General features: G+C 39.9%; 1 protein-coding gene across 4 annotated transcripts in view; it reads right to left on the reverse strand.

Moving 5' to 3' along the window:
• The window catches only part of NOL4 (nucleolar protein 4), a 201,571-nt gene that overhangs the window by 148,297 nt on the left and 35,345 nt on the right, over positions 1-17,929 (reverse strand). For all 4 annotated transcript variants that reach the window (XM_052788050.1, XM_052788051.1, XM_052788049.1 and 1 more), the window contains exons 2-5: positions 16,446-16,595; positions 5,733-5,844; positions 5,111-5,223; positions 956-1,088 (exon numbers count right to left, since the gene is read on the reverse strand). In XM_052788050.1, coding sequence (XP_052644010.1) covers positions 956-1,088; positions 5,111-5,223; positions 5,733-5,844; positions 16,446-16,595 — 508 coding nt within the window. The remainder of the gene's footprint in view (positions 1-955; positions 1,089-5,110; positions 5,224-5,732; positions 5,845-16,445; positions 16,596-17,929) is intronic.

The raw sequence follows: 17,929 nt of genomic DNA on the forward strand, positions 1-17,929 counted from the left end.
CTTTCTCACCTAAATAGCTTACCAGCTAGCAATTGACCATGATGCATAAAGTGGAAAGAATCCAGCTTAACTGTCAAATCCCATATATTTAGCGTTCAGGAGAAATATAAGAAGCGCTTCCGAATTGGCACACATGATCAGGAAATTACAGCGTCACAAGTACAGAATACCAATGTGCTGTTTCTAATAGCAATAGAATGGACCTGCACTTTGGGTGTCGCGCATTCATGTGCCACACATGAGCCACTGTCACAGCCTGTAGTGGGCAGGCTCTTTGTGAGCTCCATAGGCAAGGAGAAAGTTCATTCCAAACCAGGCCCATCTAACTTGTTCTATAACACGGGCTGAAATCAAAGAGTACATACACATCTATGCATCTTCTATACAAAGTAAAACTTCCATCTCTTTCACCAACGAATTAGCTTTGTGTTGTAACTAACCTAGAAATAATTAACATTCAAATTTACAATGCTGCTTGTTCTGTTTTCTCTTCTTTTACCTCTATTTCCCTATCAGAGTTTGTCTTTTTCATCCTTTCTTCTGAATACCACATCCCAATTCCTAGCTCTCAAATAACCATGCTTCTGTCACACCCCTCTCCCTGATTGCAACCAGTAAAAACAACTTTCTCAGCCTTCTGGGTTGCCTCAGAAAGGTTTGAGTTTCATTTCCTTTTATGCCTGTGTATGGTCACACTATGTATATAAAAATAGTAAAATAATAATACCTAACGTATAGTGGTCTAAGCACTCACCTGTTGCCTAAGCAACAAATAAATTAACCTGCAGAAAAACCCAACTTCATCCTCTTCACGCTGAGACATAGGTAACATACATTTCAAATTACCTAATGAAACACATTATGAAGAAAAGGACACAGCAGGTACTAAATGAAGGCACAGAATGGGAAAAAGACAAGGCAATACCACATTTTCTGTATGAAACGAGAGCCTTACCATCCTGCTGGCCCTGGAGGTTCTGAGGACTTTGCATTCTCTCTTCCAGATTTGAGCTGAGGTCAGAGTTCACAGCTGACATCCTAGTTGAGTCACTCATATCAAACTCATCACTTTCTATAGAGCTTTCATCCTGCAAACGGAAAGTTTCAGAGACATGTCAGAAAACATCGTATGCTGTTCACGTTATATGTGCAGTTCACTCGTTCCCATTTGTTTCACTCACACCTGGAGCAGGGTGTAATCATGCTAAATCTTTGTGTATATAAGCAAACAAGCAGAGCACATAAAGAAGAGCAAGGAAAACACAGTGTTTATGTGATATGATAATCTGACAAATGCAATTTGTCCAACTATGAGGATACTCCATTACCGCACACTTGTAACTGTTTCCCTAGTATTTTGCAAAAGAGGGCTAATAAGTAGAGACCCCATACCAAGTCCTTGTTATTCAAATTCGGTTGAGGAGAGCTCTCCACATTCCCTACCTGAATCGTCTACCTTTCCCAAGCAAGGTCAGTAACCCCATGATGACCACTCACAGTAAGGTATTTCCGAATGGCCGCTTGACCTAATAAGAATCCACCACCAAATTCCCTTGACATGATGTCACCCTTACACTGCTACTGTGTTTAAAGAAGCATCTATGAAAATGATAAAGCTTATAAAAGTTCTGAGCATGTTCAAATGACAGTCAGTGGCAAACCAAAGTAATATAATCACATGAGAATCACTTCAAATTTATTCTACCTTATACATCTTCAACATGATTTATCCATCAAGTCTAATTACAAAGCATCTACTAGGGATGATAGCAGAGGGCAAAAAGTAAAAGTCCCAATCAAATATTTTGTCCCCATTTATAAAAGCAAAACAGTTTTGGACCTAGTCCAGCAAACATTCACGTACATGTTTAACTTCACTTGTTTCAGTCCCACTGAAGTTCATGCATCCACTCATGGATTAAAAATTACGCAACCACAAGTCTTGCTCTGTAAGCTGCTGAGGCAACATACAAACCTAAGGTGATATATTTTTAGTAACAATTTTTCTGAGATAATTACTCCTGTTATGAAGAAAAGCATTTTAAAGAACACAGAGAAAAATATGGCAAATAATTTTGTATTCCCTGAAGATCAGTTTAAAATACTTTTCTAATTAATATAATTATTTATTTTTTTAGGGGAAAAAAAAGAAAAACAACTGACAGGATTCTGACTATTTTTCTGGGTTGCTCACCAGAATTGACCCAGAAAAACAGCAATCTTTAGAATATGATTTGCTGTGTACTTGTTGTGAACTGGTTTCTACAGATACTAATGTAGCTGCTTGCTTCTTTCTGAGTGCTTGGCCTTTAAATCAATTCCTCTCTTGGGTCTCAGTGATGTTTCCAGCTTGCAGGGGCATTTCTCTCATTTTCGGAAGGCAAGTTCCCTGCAGTCACAACTCTTGTTAAACTGGGATGAAGTACTGCCAAATGCCATTCAGGAGTGAGAGTGGGACAACACGCACGGTGATGCTGTTTTGCACTGTCACACCAGGACAATGACAAATAACGAAACAAACATACTTTGTTCTCAAAGTTTTGTAAAGCACTAAACGGAAGAGTGAGATCTTCTCTAGTGGGCACCTGTCTGCCTTGCTCAGATAAGGCGGGAGCACCCCAGGTACAGCAGCAGCAAATACCTGAACCCTGCCCTCACACAAGAACCATGGTGCCCACTAGCCTCCTGCCCCAGAGAGAGGGGGCCAAGGCACATGCTGAGCTGGTTCTGAGGTTTAGGAAAAATGCACACTGCTTGTTCAAAGAGTAAGATCAGAACACAAACTCCCCCAGACCTTCTGGAAGGCTGGGCCTCTGTTAAGACACAGTGGTATTTCCCATTGAATCCTGTAGGAACCAGCAAGCAGCAGCTTACGTTTTCCAGTTCTGGGGTTAGGCAACCTGTATGGGCTCCCAGAAAACGAGTGCTGGCTATCCAGCGCTAGCATAGGTATAAAACAACACACATGGGCAGGCCTATGTTTGCCTACAGCACTCTGCAGAATATCTCCACCTCGCTCCCCAACCTGTGTAAACATTCATCTGAATCTGCGTGGACACACAGGCATGGGGAAAGGAGCTGGGAGCCACTGGCATCTTTGCACCGGTTGTAGCACAGCTGTAAATTCCCACACAGTGATGAGTTCTCCTGTTAGATGAAGCCTGTTTCCCTTTCATCGATGGCCTCAGCTTAAAAATGATGAATTGAGGATGAGAGAATTAGGAGGCTTTCAGTCACTGTGCTAGCTAGTCGTGGGATCCAAGTTTACTCCTGTCTCAATTCCACCCCCTCCACAAGAATACAGATATGATTGATGAAACCTTGGAAACAGAGTCTTCCTACAAACCCAAGCATGTTTTTCAAGTACATTAAATAGCTTGAACGTATGCACCAAAAATCTTCCTGCTTTGTACTACACCATTTTCATTGCCATTTTGTTCTCAGTGCAACAAATGTACAGCCTGAAGGAAAAAGAAATTCTTAACAAAACTCTGCCTTGAGAAAAGATGTAAAGATTATCTTGACGACTTTCCTTGTGTCCACTCTGCCCTGGCAAAGACGTTATTACTAAAACATATCAAAAATTACTTTTATCTTCATAAATCCAGTGCTACAAACATTTCATACACAGTAACATTAGAGCTGCAAAACTGAGCTGGGCAGGGAGATAGCAAGCAATGGCGCTTCTTGCTGCCACCATATCATCTACCCTGGTTCATCTAGATGAAAAAACTGGTTTAACACAAATTTCAGCCATCAGACCAGAAAGACTACACCTAAACATTCAGGCTGTAGAGGCACTGTGGTAGGTGGCCCTGATCCAGCATGAGCCCTTGACCCTGTTGTGGGTGGAGTAATTCTCAAAGGGAAGAAGTGGAAAAAACAAAGAGTCCTTTAACTCCTAAGGCTGCTGCAAGGATAAAGCTCTTCTCTCCTGCTGCTTGAAACCCTGCTGCCAGATCCCTAAAAAGGGGCAGCATGCAGAAGGGAGACTCAATAGGAGGGAAAGATGACCAGGCTGTATTTGTGCATGAAGAACTCTGAGTCAGGGATCTCTCCCCACACCCTCCACAATTAAAATAAAGGCAAAAGCAAAACAAGGATCCTGGTATTTCTAAAAGAGTGATGAAATCCCTGTTCTATGGGGTTTTGAATAATTCATAAATCTCCACCAATAGCCCATATCTACTTATTATGAAACCAAATCTGGCTTATTCCACAGAAGTCAGGAGTCAGTCAGGGTCTTTGACATAATCCAGCTGCTAAGGTTGTTTTTGAAGGTTTTCTTTATTAAAAAATATGTTGCAGTCAGGCAGAAGGACACAGCGTGTAGGACTGCTTTTTGGCTGGCACATAGCTGGGCTTCTAACTATTTGGCAGCTGAAATGGTAAATGAACACATTTCTAGCAAAATGAGTTTATTACAAATAATTTGGTAGGTGCTATCCAATTGATGAAGCACTTAGGATCTGGAAAAACTCTGAATAAATCACAGAAAGAAAATAATTTTTTAGAAGTAAATACCATTCAATTCCAATTCTCTCTGAAGAAGCTTGATTCTCAGCCTACTTCTCTTCCTTTTGTTTCCTGTCTTTTTATTCAAAGTTCAAAAGCAACCCCTACTCTTATTTATCAAGCTTTTTGCCTTAAAGATTTCAGCTGATGTTGCCAAGGTTTCCATCTATCTCACTGTAATGTGTTGCATCCTGGCTGCTAAAGTTGAGAACACCATGGCATTCATTTCAGCTGTTGATGGTATTGTTTTCTAGAAGTAGACAATGAAAGTCACTGCTGAACACAGCACTAAGTCTTGGGTGAACATGCTACCCCCGTTACCCTTCCTGCTGGCCCAGACAGTAAAAGGGCACCTTCAGGTAATTTGAAGCAGTACGGCATATTACCCCCAGCCATGGAAGGGTGGTAAGTCATGACATTTTCTCTCAACCTGAATACTTGCAAACAGCCTTGGTTTGGTTTCAGACTCACTATTTTAGCAACAAAATTATAAAGATGGGATCAACAATCATCTTCAGTTCAGTTTCCTGGCTACCGCAAAGAGAAGTACCAAAGAACACAGGAGAACAGAAAACCAAAAGATTTCAGGTTTTACCTCATCTTGCTGTGAATTTAGTAGCTGCAGCTTCATGTGTTTCATATAAGCCATAGTAATTGGCATGTTGTAATCAATCATACTGGTCACCAAAGTTGGAGGTTTTCCATTATCTGCAATAAAAATATTTATTATGCATTATATGTTAATTGCGGAGGCTACATCAGCCTACTCTGCAGTCAGTCAGACAGTTATGTCATTTAGCTCTAACTTTGGCATCTTCAATCGCTTGTAGGCTGTACAGATGGAAGTCTCCCGAAGAAAAATGAAAATCAAGTTCAAACCCTGAAAAGTGATGAGTTCTTCTTCCCTAAATGACTACAGCACATGCACCCTATCTATTCCTTATGTTTAAGCCCCCATATAAACATTTCCATAGCAAAATAAATTATTTCCTCCAGATAAAATCATCTTTCTGTTGAGGGTGCATATGGTATTACACTCCATCCTTAAGTGAAAGCAGAAGATTCACTACCTTCCAGCTTAAGTAAATGAGATGATCTGACTTACTGAACTGTTCCAGTCTACCAAATTTTTATGAACCCTCACTTAAGCTAGGAAAATATAAATGGGTATTAGGAGTAAAATTACTTTACATCCCACTATTTGACACTAAAACTACCTTTATGATCTGCTCCATCTGGGTTTAAATGCATTCTTTTCTGGCACTCTGAGCAGCTCATTAGAAATCGTGTCACCGCTTCTCTCGGTAGGAAGGCATAGGTCTCTGAAATCTGAAATGAATAACAAAATATAGGTGTTATTATATAAGCTGATTGAACATGATTTAACAGAACTGATCATTATATTTCCAAATAAGGCATATTATCTTATAATGCCAGGAAGCACAATGAAAGCATGTTCTGCATACTATGTAGGATTTCAAGAAACATCTATCCAATCTGCCTACTTATCATCTAATCCCTAATAACAGTTGATACTGAACAAAATTTCATTTATATCAAAAGGGGCGTTGTGTTCTGTTTACAGGTTTTTTTCAAATTCCTTTCAGCAAAAAGATTCATACATAACAGGCATCCCACTGAGGGATGTTTTTAAAAAAAGTTGAAGAGTAACCTTTTTCTTATAACCAACACCAAAACCAGAAAGTGCTTGGCTTATGTGCTCTATTTATTTTTATTGTAACAACACGTAGAGAGATATAGGACTCAGTGTATTAGCAGCAATCACAGTCTCTTTACTATTTTAAATTTGTATTTGAATGTTTTGCAAAAATATTCTTGGAAAGCTTGTGATTTAATACTATGGAGTAAATATGTTATTTTTACTAATAGTTATAGAATTTCAGAATTGCTGGATTTTAAAGACTCTGGTTTACCTTGAAATAACAGATTTTGGTTGTTTCCTCATTTCAACGTTATCATTCTTTCCAACCACATACTCACAAGCAGGCATCAGAGGGTGTCCTGGTTTCAGCTGGGATAGAGTTAACTGTGTGTTAACAGTTAACTCTATCCCAGCTGAAACCAGGACAGAGGGATTTTTTTTCTTTTTTGAAAGGGGAGAGGAGGAAACAGGTATTGCTGGTTTTGAAGATTGCATTCCCCCCACCCCCAAGGATGCATACACCTTTATAGACATTTTGCCTTGGTGAAAAGGACCTGGAGGTTGGCGCCAAGCTGAAAATGAGCCAACAGCACACTCTCTGATCACAGATAAAGCACATCTCATACTGGCTACGTTATGTGTATGGCCAGCAGATAAAGCAAAGTTATTATCCCTCTCTACTCAGTGCTGGTGAGACAGCAGCTGCAATAATGTGCCTGGGTTGCCCCTCCACAGTTCAAGGAGGCTGCTGAGAAGTAGGAGCAGGCTCTGCGGCAGGCCACCGTGGCAGCTGGAATCTAAAGGAAACCTTCAAGGAAGGGTTGAGGGAGCTGGATTTGTTTCATGTAGCTTATGAGGCAGAGAGAGATCTAATTGCAGCCCACCACTGCCCGAAGGGGAGTTAAAAAACTGTGGAGAGAAACTCTTCAGAGGGTATAACCAAGGACAACAACCACCAACTGCGGTTTGGGACATTCAAACCGAACATCAGCAGAAACTTCTTCACTAAGAGGCCAGTGCACAGGAGCGGCTTTACCAGATGGGTGGAAGAATCTCCAAACTTGGATATTTTCATGACATCATTACAAGGCAAAGCCATGTAATGGCTCTTCTGTGATTCATTATATATGTTGATGTATATACACTGAACAGTGCAAGTATTGTAAGGAATCTCTAGCCTTTCTTTTCCCAACCAAGGTGGTTGTCTTGCAATGGAGACAACCCCTAAAGAAAGACAAAGTCCCAGCAAGAGAGATTAAGAGAGTCAACTGATACCTGCTTGTATTCCCTTATTGTAAAACCTACAGCAGGATTGGATTTCCTATCAAGCCCTGCATTGATGCAAGTCTCTGTAGGAAGTGCAGAAGGATGGAGGTGGGGTGTATCAAAGTGTGGATACAAGAAAGGACAAGGTAACTTTCTTTAACTGGATGTAAAATGGGATTCCATACTGTGTAAATCACTCATGCTCCTCACAAGGGTGCTAAAAGGAGGAGCAATGGCAAGTTTTAACTCTCTTACACTCTTCCCCTTGGCTCGTCACCTACTTAACCTGTGTTGAAACTTATGTTTCCTAAAACTCCATGGACCAAATTTATCATGACAGTATTTTGGAAAATAGGTGGAGTTTAAATTAGTGTTTGTTGATGTGACATGAGTCATGGAAATACATGAAAATGATGCATTGTAAAATAAGAATGCAAATTATACCATCCTGTTTATGGTATTGTTTAGGCCATTTATTGTTGTTGTTTTCTTATATAACAGAAATCTTATTTTGAGGGGGAGAAGGGGATTAGTATAAAAGCAAAATTTGTTCTGTGATGAAAATTGGCAAAGATTTTCTCTGGGCCTGAAAAAATTTATCTGAAAATGAAGGCACTAAATGAAGCCATTTTTGAATGGGAGATGCTACCAAAACAATTTTTTTCAGATTATTTTTCCTGGTTTTTATACCACAGAACAGATGCTTATTTACCTTTCTAAATATGAAAACATTGGTTATACTCATGCTTTATGGAATCTTAAAAAAGAACTTAAAATCAGCTAGAATTTAGCATTAAGAAAATTGGTAAGGGCACATACACAGCAACCTCTCTCTCGTAACATTTAACACATTTAGCACTGTATTGAAATTAATGGAGCTTACCCATGGATTCATTAGTTGCCTGCATTTGATAGGAATGCTCCATTTATTCTAATCAAGCATCTCTGTCAAAATTCCGGTTCTGCTCAAACAAGATGAAAATCCTCCACGGAAAGCAAGTGAGCTAAGGCCCAGATTTGATAGGTATGCTCCACTGACTGTAAGGGAACCGGGTTTTATAACTAAATTTGTCCACATAGCAGATGCTTGTGTCTCCAGCCTCCCACTGCAACACAGTTTTAAGGATGCCCTTCCCTAAATAACACCAGTTTTCACCAACTTCCTCCCCTGTTTATTTTGTAATTTGAATCAACCACTTACATTCCAAGACTTCAGCCTGTATAAACTGCCGTAATACAATAGGTATGATATTAAAAGAGATACATAGAGGACATAACCCACAGCTTTCCTTATTCTTGCTGCTTGAATATACACAAAAAGCTCTTTCCAATTTTCAATGCCAGAAAGCTTAGAAAACCTCCCCCCAAACCTCATGTCCCCAACAGTGCAGACTTCTGTTTGCCTTTCTCATTAAGGAAGGGCACATCTACTTCATAAGATGCAGATAGCTGCTTGCTCACTCTGGCCATGCTCCGAACCAGCTGGCTTAGCATCAGCTGTAGCCGGGAAGCTCTCTAACCAAATTAGCACAAGGCTGAACACAAAATCCTGTATTTCACCCTTCAGTAGAGTTTACCAGCTTGTGCACAAGGTTGGGTTGATGTAGTTCATGGAGCTGGCTTGCATGTGAGTATTTCAGAGCACAACCTGGAGACCTATGACACTTTTTAAATAATTATACAGAAATACCTTAGACAGTGGTCTGACTTCATCAGGAAAATTTGTTTCTGTCCTCTATTCTATCTGAAAGAAAGCAATAATGACTCAGTCCTCATTGATGCTGTATATTCTCACTGCCTTCGGTGGCCCTGCTCCTAGCTCTCTTCTCAAGGCCATTAGCTAACAAAAAATATAGCCAGACCATCTCATTCAGTGATGTGCTGCAATAAAAGAATATTGCTTTATTGCAATTCTACACAAAAAAACCCAAATGCACACAATTCTACATTTTAAGAAAAAATAAAGCCAGAAAAGTGAATTGAAGTGGGCGATATTGCATTGTTTACATCCACATACTAACAATGCACACCGGCATGTTTTTGGCATGACTTACAAGAAACTGCTCACACACATGCCTGTACCAATCAAAGAACAATCAGTGCTGATTTACCATACTGATAACATTACTTGCATTGCTTGAAAAAAAAGTAAGTATACTTTTTTCAAATATGAAGCTTTAGAAGTATTCTAATGGGTTTCCTTATTCTTACTAGTGGTTTTATTGCACATTAGCATATCTTCTGTTGCTTGTAGAAATGTGTTATCTTGCATCTGGATGTATTCTGCACCATGGACAAATCAGAAAATAAGCAATCCTAGCAGGTTGGTGTTTAGGTATTGTGTACTAGGTATAGTTCTTACAGCTGAATGCTTTTTACATTGTAAAGGGAAAAAAATTATATGAAGAAGAAACTAGACGTCTGGAGCATTAAGCAAAGAGTGCAAAACTCATACAGGGTTTGTTTTAGCCCCCAAAGTTACAGGATAAGAAGCAAACATTTCCTAACAATACAGTCCATGTGCACCTACACATATCTCATTTTAACTCTGAACTCAGAAGAAAATAAAAGGAGTTGACTTCAGCAACTTCAGAGTCAAAACTTTTATGATCTTATTTCATTGTTCACAAAAAGTCTATAATAGATTTTGACATATATCAACCCATCCAAAACATCACCCAGCAACAAAGGCCTTCTAGACCTATAATTGACCTACATGCTATTTACTGGATCCCACGAAGAGCACAACTACTACAAGGCAAGTAATCCAGTACCTGAGCATGTAATCTGATTTAGACTGGAGCTAAGTGATGCATGCCCTAATTGTCTATGAGAAGCGTATTGCATTCCTACTCCATCACTGCAGGCAGAGAAAACAGGCAGTCTCTTTTATGCTCTCCAATATTCAGATTATTTAAGTGCAGGATGTTGTGATGATGTAGCTTTCAGAGCTACATTTTTATTTGGAAAATTAACAAGCTCTAAACTGAAAGGCAGATTTTAGGACACATATGGCAGAGCAGGAAAGACAACTGTGAGGGGAGGGAGTGAAATTTTGCAAGTGAACCTATTAACCCCTAAAGAATTAACATGGAGGATGTATGTGTAGTCTGGAAGATACGATGTGTCAGAATAGAGAATTTTTTTTGGTGTGTGTGTATATTTTTTTAATTAAGGAGGGTAAGGGGGCGAAGATGATCGAAAGAAGACTTCCAAGAGAAGAGAAAGAGAGACAGGGAGAGTGAAGACGGTAATCCGTCCTGGGCCCACAGCCATCAAACCAGGTGGCAGAAATTGGTTTCTTGATGACAGGAGGGCAAGCCAGCCGAGGAAAGTCCTCTCCTTTCCTCATCAAGAGGTCAGAATAGAAGGATGACATAAGAAAGCAGATATATTACTGCTGGGAGTTTTATCAAGAGCTCGCTACCCTGCTATACTGGGGAAAATGCTGTTCCCTTTCGTGCTAAACTTGCGCTTCACGGCTTGCTTCCCTCCCTGTGTAGCAGAAGCTGCTTTCTGCGAGGGAAGCGATGGGGGACACCTGCTAGCAGGACTACTGCCAGGACACTCAACACTTGCCCTTTGCAAAGAAGCAAGAACAAGTCCATAGAGTAAAAGTGCACAGGGCTTGGCTGTTTCACCATGCACCCAGGAACAGTGTGGATGCAAGGATTTAAGTGCGTTAAGGCCCTGCACAAGCGTCGTATTTTTCCGCTTCCCCAAGGACAAGGTCTACCCTGGACAGAAACCAGCCAGGCTCCAAACCTGCTTTAGCCCTGTTTGATCAGGGAAGTTGTACTGGAAGGAGATTATGTTATTTCACAGTGCGACCTGTCAAAAAATTCTTTCCCGAGGAAAACACGTTCACTGTGATGCTCAGAGGGGACTCGCAAGCACATTCCTGTTTTGGGAGGGGAAAGGAGTCACGCCATGTTTCACAATCTGTGGAAGGTTTTTTCTTAGGGTGACAGGAAAGAGGGAATCTACTGAACAGCCCGATCCCAAACCAAGAAACATTTATTACTGCAACAACTGGGTGAAGAACAGGACCCCAGATATTGCCCCACACCTAATAGACTCCTGTTCTGCCTCAGATGTTACATATTTATGTACTACCTATCTGATCAGAGTCTTGCCTCAAGCTACTTTCCCTTGACACATCAATATCTCCCCCATGTTTTACAAACCTGCTTCTCTTCCAGCTCATCAGCCCGGTGCTCTTTTTTCATTCATGGATTGGGAGTTTTATTAACTGACCCATTTCTCCTGCTCAGCCATCACAACCCTCACTCACTACTCAAGTTCACTGCTGTAACATTTCAAAGCTTTGCACAGTGGCTACACAGGCTCAACAGGCAGATATTATATCATCCTTCACAGGTAAAAACATTCAAGTAGAATATGCACATGGAATTTAAGGTGCTTAAGGTGGCTATGAGATTTACACAAACAGTTCTCAGGTAGGTAATGCACTTAATTATGGGAAACTTTGTCTAGATATAACATACAAAGCTGAGGCACTTACTCTATTGTTTAAATGAATTAAAATCTAACATCTTTTTTAAGAATATTAAAGAAAGTAAAGAAAATAAAATATACTCTGAAATATAGGGCTTGATCACTAAATCTGGCCTACCTGTACCCATAGCTGGGCCTGAGAGGAGGCAGAGATGTTTTCCATCTTCCATCTGGTCACAGACCATTTGAGTTTCTTGAAAAATGTAATAAGGCTATTTTTTTCCTGGTTTGCACTGAATCGCAAAGAGTTGTCCTAACAGCTTGAGCCTGTTGCATTATGCTGCTACTGTAGCCACAACTTTTCCCAGTTACTCCTACCTCTGATATACCCCTCACCACTCAAATTTAAATTTTAGAACAGTTTAAATCAAGAAATGCAGCTCTACAAAGGCACAGAAAGCCCACTATGCACTTGTTGCATGCCTTTCCCAATACACCAGATGGATTCTTTTCCTGAACACTTCTGTCCTGTGCATCCCCATCTCCGCTTTGACACCGCGGTTCTCCTTTCAGAGTGGGATGCCTATACAAAAATAACTCCTTTAGGACAAAGAGTGAAAAGTACTATCCCAACACAACACAGTTCCTCTAGGGCATTGAGCTGTAGCAGCGAGTGCTAGCAGAGTCACCCCTACAAGGATCCTTGGTACTCTCTCCTGACAACTTAACCAATTCCTTGCATCAGCACATTTCTCCCCCCCTCCTGTGGAGCCTGACAGAGGACCCGGGGGGAATGCAGGACAAGCAGCGACCTGTTTGGGCACCGCTGCTTTCCTTGGCACCAAGGAACATGCTCTTTTCACCTTCCGCACCTTCCTAGTCACCTGTGCCCCTGCTGAGCAACTGACTTGACCAGGCCTTGTGTCACATATCCTGCCTTTGTGAGGGAATTATTTCCCAGACCAAGGCCCTCGATGTTTTCCCTGTTTGTAAACTTCCTTGGGAACCAGGGAACTAGCTGAGATTATAAACATCGTATTAAGTATTCCTTCAGTCTGGCATACTCCAGATATGATTTAAAGATCTTAGTTTCATTTTATATATATAAGCCGGGTCTTTTTTTTGCTAGTGTGGATCTACCTACAGCTATGCTGGCAAGGAATACAGCCCATCAATCTTATAATGCATACAAGTTGGGCACTTGAGCACAAAACCTGCCAGTTAAACAGGAAGTTCACTCTTTTTTGCATATTTTCAAGGTTACTCTCCCACATCATTTAGATAGACTTTGTACAATTCCCTTCTTATTTGTTAGTATGCAGAGAAGAAAACAGGACCTTATTCTAAACTTAAATATTGAAGCATAGATGCTTTCCTAGTTAATCTATAGGATATTTGTCAAGAAATCATAAAGTTTGAGTTTGATACATTGCTGCCCCAGTTAAAATATAAAGGTTCCCTTCCAATATGCTGCTCTCTTAGAGGTACCAAGCACCATATCCTATTTATCTTCCCGTGAGGCACCACTGTAGGAAGTCCCACAGAAATCAATCAGTTGTAAAAATGCCATTTGTTTCCACACAGTTAACGTAAACAAGTCAGTGCAGATTACAGATTCACTAATTGAGTTTGTAAGCTGTTCTGAACACGCTTTCAGAGAGACATACTGATATATTTTAGCACTCCAGCATCTGGGGTAACTCTATCAAAAACTAAAAAGACTCTACCTATTCCAAGTTTGCTACTCTAGATAAATGCAAACAGTAGTTAATTAAGTCACCTTTGACAATTTCATTACCCTTCTAATCATTCTTGAGTGCTATTCAAAATTTTGAGTGGAGCAGGTTCACTATTGAAAATAGACACACATATATAAGCAAAGCAATTACTTGAAATCAATATGTTGCAATTCTTAGGGCTGTGCCACTAATTTTTTAGAAATACTTGGGTACTGAAAATCCATGACAATATTTATGAACTTCAGAAGCTTAGCAATTTTGTACCAAAATCGTGGTGGTTTTCTCCCCATCATTTCTCTGTTAAAATGTTTTGGTTATCCAGTCAGAGAGCAGAAGCAATGTGATCATCACATGCCAGGAATTATGAATAACAAATAGCAGTTGTAGCATACAGTTTGTGAACCATCCTTTCTGTAAAAACTCTTCACTCAAACTATTTAGTGAATACTTATGCATGATAAATACATTCACAGATCTCAAGGATGATTCACTTTTGACATGTGAATGAAGAAACAAGACTAAATTAAGTTGTTCCCAATTCACTTAATAAAATTAAACCCCACCAAAGTACTTCAGTTTGATTTATAAAGCTTTTAGGATATAATGCTTTGTGAGACAGTTACTCGAGATACTACCTCTTTCCTCCTGCAATGCCACAGAGGAGATAGATACTGCATGGCTTGCAGGAACAGACTGACACCACAGCTCATCATTTTTAGTGAAGGCATTTTCACGGACAGGTCCAGTAAAGGAGCATGCATTTCCCCAGCTAGTCTGGTAGAATTTGAGGCCTGTTTACTTAACTCTCGCATCAGGATAGATCTTTTTTCCTTTTTTTTAATCTATAGAAGACTTTAAAAATTATATATGTGAATCCTGTCCTTGGGAAATAAGACTCAATGCCCTTAATAAACAAATATGCAATGAAATGAATGCACAAATATTGCAGACTCTGGTAATGACACAAACTTACATTTGGACATCCTTATCCTCTGCTCATAATGACATAATAAGCTCAGGTCTCAGTTGCAATAACAGTTGACATCAAATGAATCTACTGTGCAGGCTATTGAATCTGTACAAATAGTTCTCCTCACAGAAGATACACTAGTTGTCTTTCATGCTGTTCGCAATACACAAATTTCTTATCTGACCTGGAATCATGGGATTCTTACAATGGTAAATATTATACTTGGCATGTATTTGCAGGATGATGACTTGAAGTATTGTATTTATAGTTGGTAGTATTCTTTATACTTGTATATTATTATACAAAGTTTGTGACCTATACCTTTGAACAGCTTACGGAAGTAAAACAAAATAGAAAGGTCAATGAAAATATTACTTCTCTAATGCTTTCTAAAAGAGAAGACCAAGTATCAAAATGGTCAAGGTGACAGATGAAAATTAGACAGTTTGTGTTTATTCACCCTAAAATAACACTCCAAGCCTTACAAAAGCACACCAGATGACTGACGTCTTCCTTCATATATCTATCTTAAGGCCAATACCGCTGGGAACAAATTATAAGAAATTTTGCCAAGACCTTATCCCACAACAAACCACCTGAAATATCCTATAAATAAAATATCTGTGAAGGGATTCATAAACACATAGCAAAGATTCTTATATATCTGAAAAAAACAGTAATGGAAAAATAGCAATTTCTTACGGCTAAAATTGAAGATGTGGGTAGCAGAAACCTGGAGTTCCCCCACATTTTGGTGACCCCTGATGAAAAACAGCTTACACGACTGCAGGTTGCTTTTAAGGTGAAGAACACTGTGTTCAGGGTGACAGGTCACCTCAGGGCCCTGTGCACAGCCCCCCGTGGGCCTCATCCCACTGGGGCCACGGGGAGAGGTGCCTCAGAAGCCCTGCACCCTGGCCGGGGCTGTGGGATGGGCCCTGGCTGGGACTCCCTGCCCTACTGCCCTGGGGGAGCTCCTGGTGCTGCAGCAGCTGGAAACAGCTGGGCAGGTGGATCAGGATCAACCGCTGAGCATGCCTGGCACTATCACAGCCCTGCACATGGAAGTTAGGCCATCCAAATCCAGGCAAGCACATACATTTTAACTACCTTAGGAAAGCGCAGTAAATGTTTCATTAGTTCTCTGTACGAAAAGAAAGTGTTACATTTGTGCCACTAACCACAAAAGCTATTTATAGCTATTTTAAGGCAGTGGCTGAACTGGTTAGGTCAAGCAACAACATGCAATTAAAAATCGTAGAAATAATCATTTCTCTCTACTCAGCCGGTTTATGCAGGTGTGAGAGCTGCCCTCTCAATACTTCTCTCATTGTACCTAGTAGCTTTCCGGCCTTTTGAATTTAGCATATTTACAAGTTTTCATACCATGAAACCATTAAGTATACTTAGTCTGCAGCAATAAACTATAAGGCAACTTCATTCATATGCTGAAGTACAGCACCTCATTCAGCAAAGTTGTGGCAACACCTGCAAAGTCTTCTTTAAGACTTCATCCATTTAATAACAACTAATTAGTACAGAGTTAATAATAGAGATATTGTCAAACCATTACAGAAAGAATAAATTCTCTGCTTGTACCAATGAGAAAATGTTTACTGAAGTCAATGGATCTGGCCCTTACTACACAGAAAATGTGATTTCTAAACTGTGTGTTTTCATGCATTATTGAAAGATCTCTGAAATAAATTTGAGGGTGAGGGTTGCAGTACTAATCCAGTTGGAAAAAAACACAAATCGCACACCATGTGACTAAGCCCAAATAATTCACGCTTTTAGAGACTGATGTTCACTTTTAGTTGCTTTTTTTACTTACTGCTTTATATGTTCTCTTTTGTCCAGCATGTTTTCTGATTTGTTCTCCATTAGGCCCAGTTTCAACATGCATGGAATAGATTATGTCAAAGAAATCTTCTACGACGGCTACCCGCCGTAAAGACAGCTTCTCATCTACACCTACTCCATCCTGAAAAGAAAAAAAAAGAGAAAAGAAAAGGTAAGGAAGACAGGATGAATAGATAAATTATGACAATCATGGGATGCATTCTCCTTTTTTAGCAGGGAGTTAAAGCCCCTTCCACTGAGATCTGAAGGTCACCCATCCTGTGAATGACAGAAACAGTATTGTAGGAAAGCTGTACGATCAGAAGGATCACATGGACCCTTGCAAGCAGTCCATTTTGCCAAGCCAGGGCATTTGGCCTCTTGATAGAAAGTGATCTTTCACTCCAGTATTTAAAAAATGAAACAAAAAATATCTGTGCTTCTTTCTCCAAATGCACAAACAAGATTCAATGGTAGAAGCAGTCCCAAACACGTGGCACAGAAATGCATTATGCGGTGGTTAATAAGAATGCAACAGCTCTTTTATCCTCTCATTCCCCTCCCAGTAAATCTGCACCTAGCATTTCATAAAGATATTTAATAAAAGGTTTTAATTCACAGGTGACAGAGCTGACTGTAATTATGAATACAAAGGAAGTTGTTACAAACAAATTACCCCTGCAAAACCTGCTTCAAAATACACTACATGAAGACATAGCACAATATGAGGAAAAGAAAGGGATATTTTTAAAATTTGTGATTTTTGCACACAGATGTCCAGTTGGAACAAGTGACAGAAAAGTGAGGACACCTACCATCTGATTTTCAAAAGTCATAGTGCCATGGTAGCTAAAGACTTCTAAACAGAAACAGTCCCCAATGTCTCTGAAATTAATCACTGCAGTTCAGTTCCCGCCTTTTAAACAAGACCATCCATATGAGGGGTTTTTGTTTTACAGCTGTCTATGGATTCAATTCTAATGAAGGAGCAGGAACTGGGACTCTTGTTTTTCCACAGCAGGCATCTATCAAGCAGGCTGTGTTTTGTAATACAACTTAAGTATATGAAGAATAAAATAAGAATGGGCAATTCACTTGTACTCCACCACAGTATTTGAATTCAGACCTCTGGAGGCAGCAGTGTCACCTAAGCTTCAATGTGTATTTTAAGCAATAAGGGCGCTCCAAACTTAACACGTTTGATAATACCGTTACTGCTGCTCTAACTTATGCCACAACAAAACCAATTTATATTGACCCTTTTGTGACCAAACACATGCAATTATTGCTGTGGTGACCAAATAAAGATGAAAGATGAGAAATGAAAAGGCAGTAATTATGTATGACTCCCAGTTGCCGTCCCCCTGCTCATAACTTCTTGCTAACCCATTCCAGTAAGTTTGCTTGATGTGAACAACCATGATTTTTTTTTTCCTTACTGCCTCTATTTTTATTCCAGCCCACTTATTTTTATTT

Source organism: Harpia harpyja, chromosome 5 (genome assembly GCF_026419915.1).
Source record: "Harpia harpyja isolate bHarHar1 chromosome 5, bHarHar1 primary haplotype, whole genome shotgun sequence".
In the NCBI taxonomy this organism is placed as follows: domain Eukaryota; kingdom Metazoa; phylum Chordata; class Aves; order Accipitriformes; family Accipitridae; genus Harpia; species Harpia harpyja.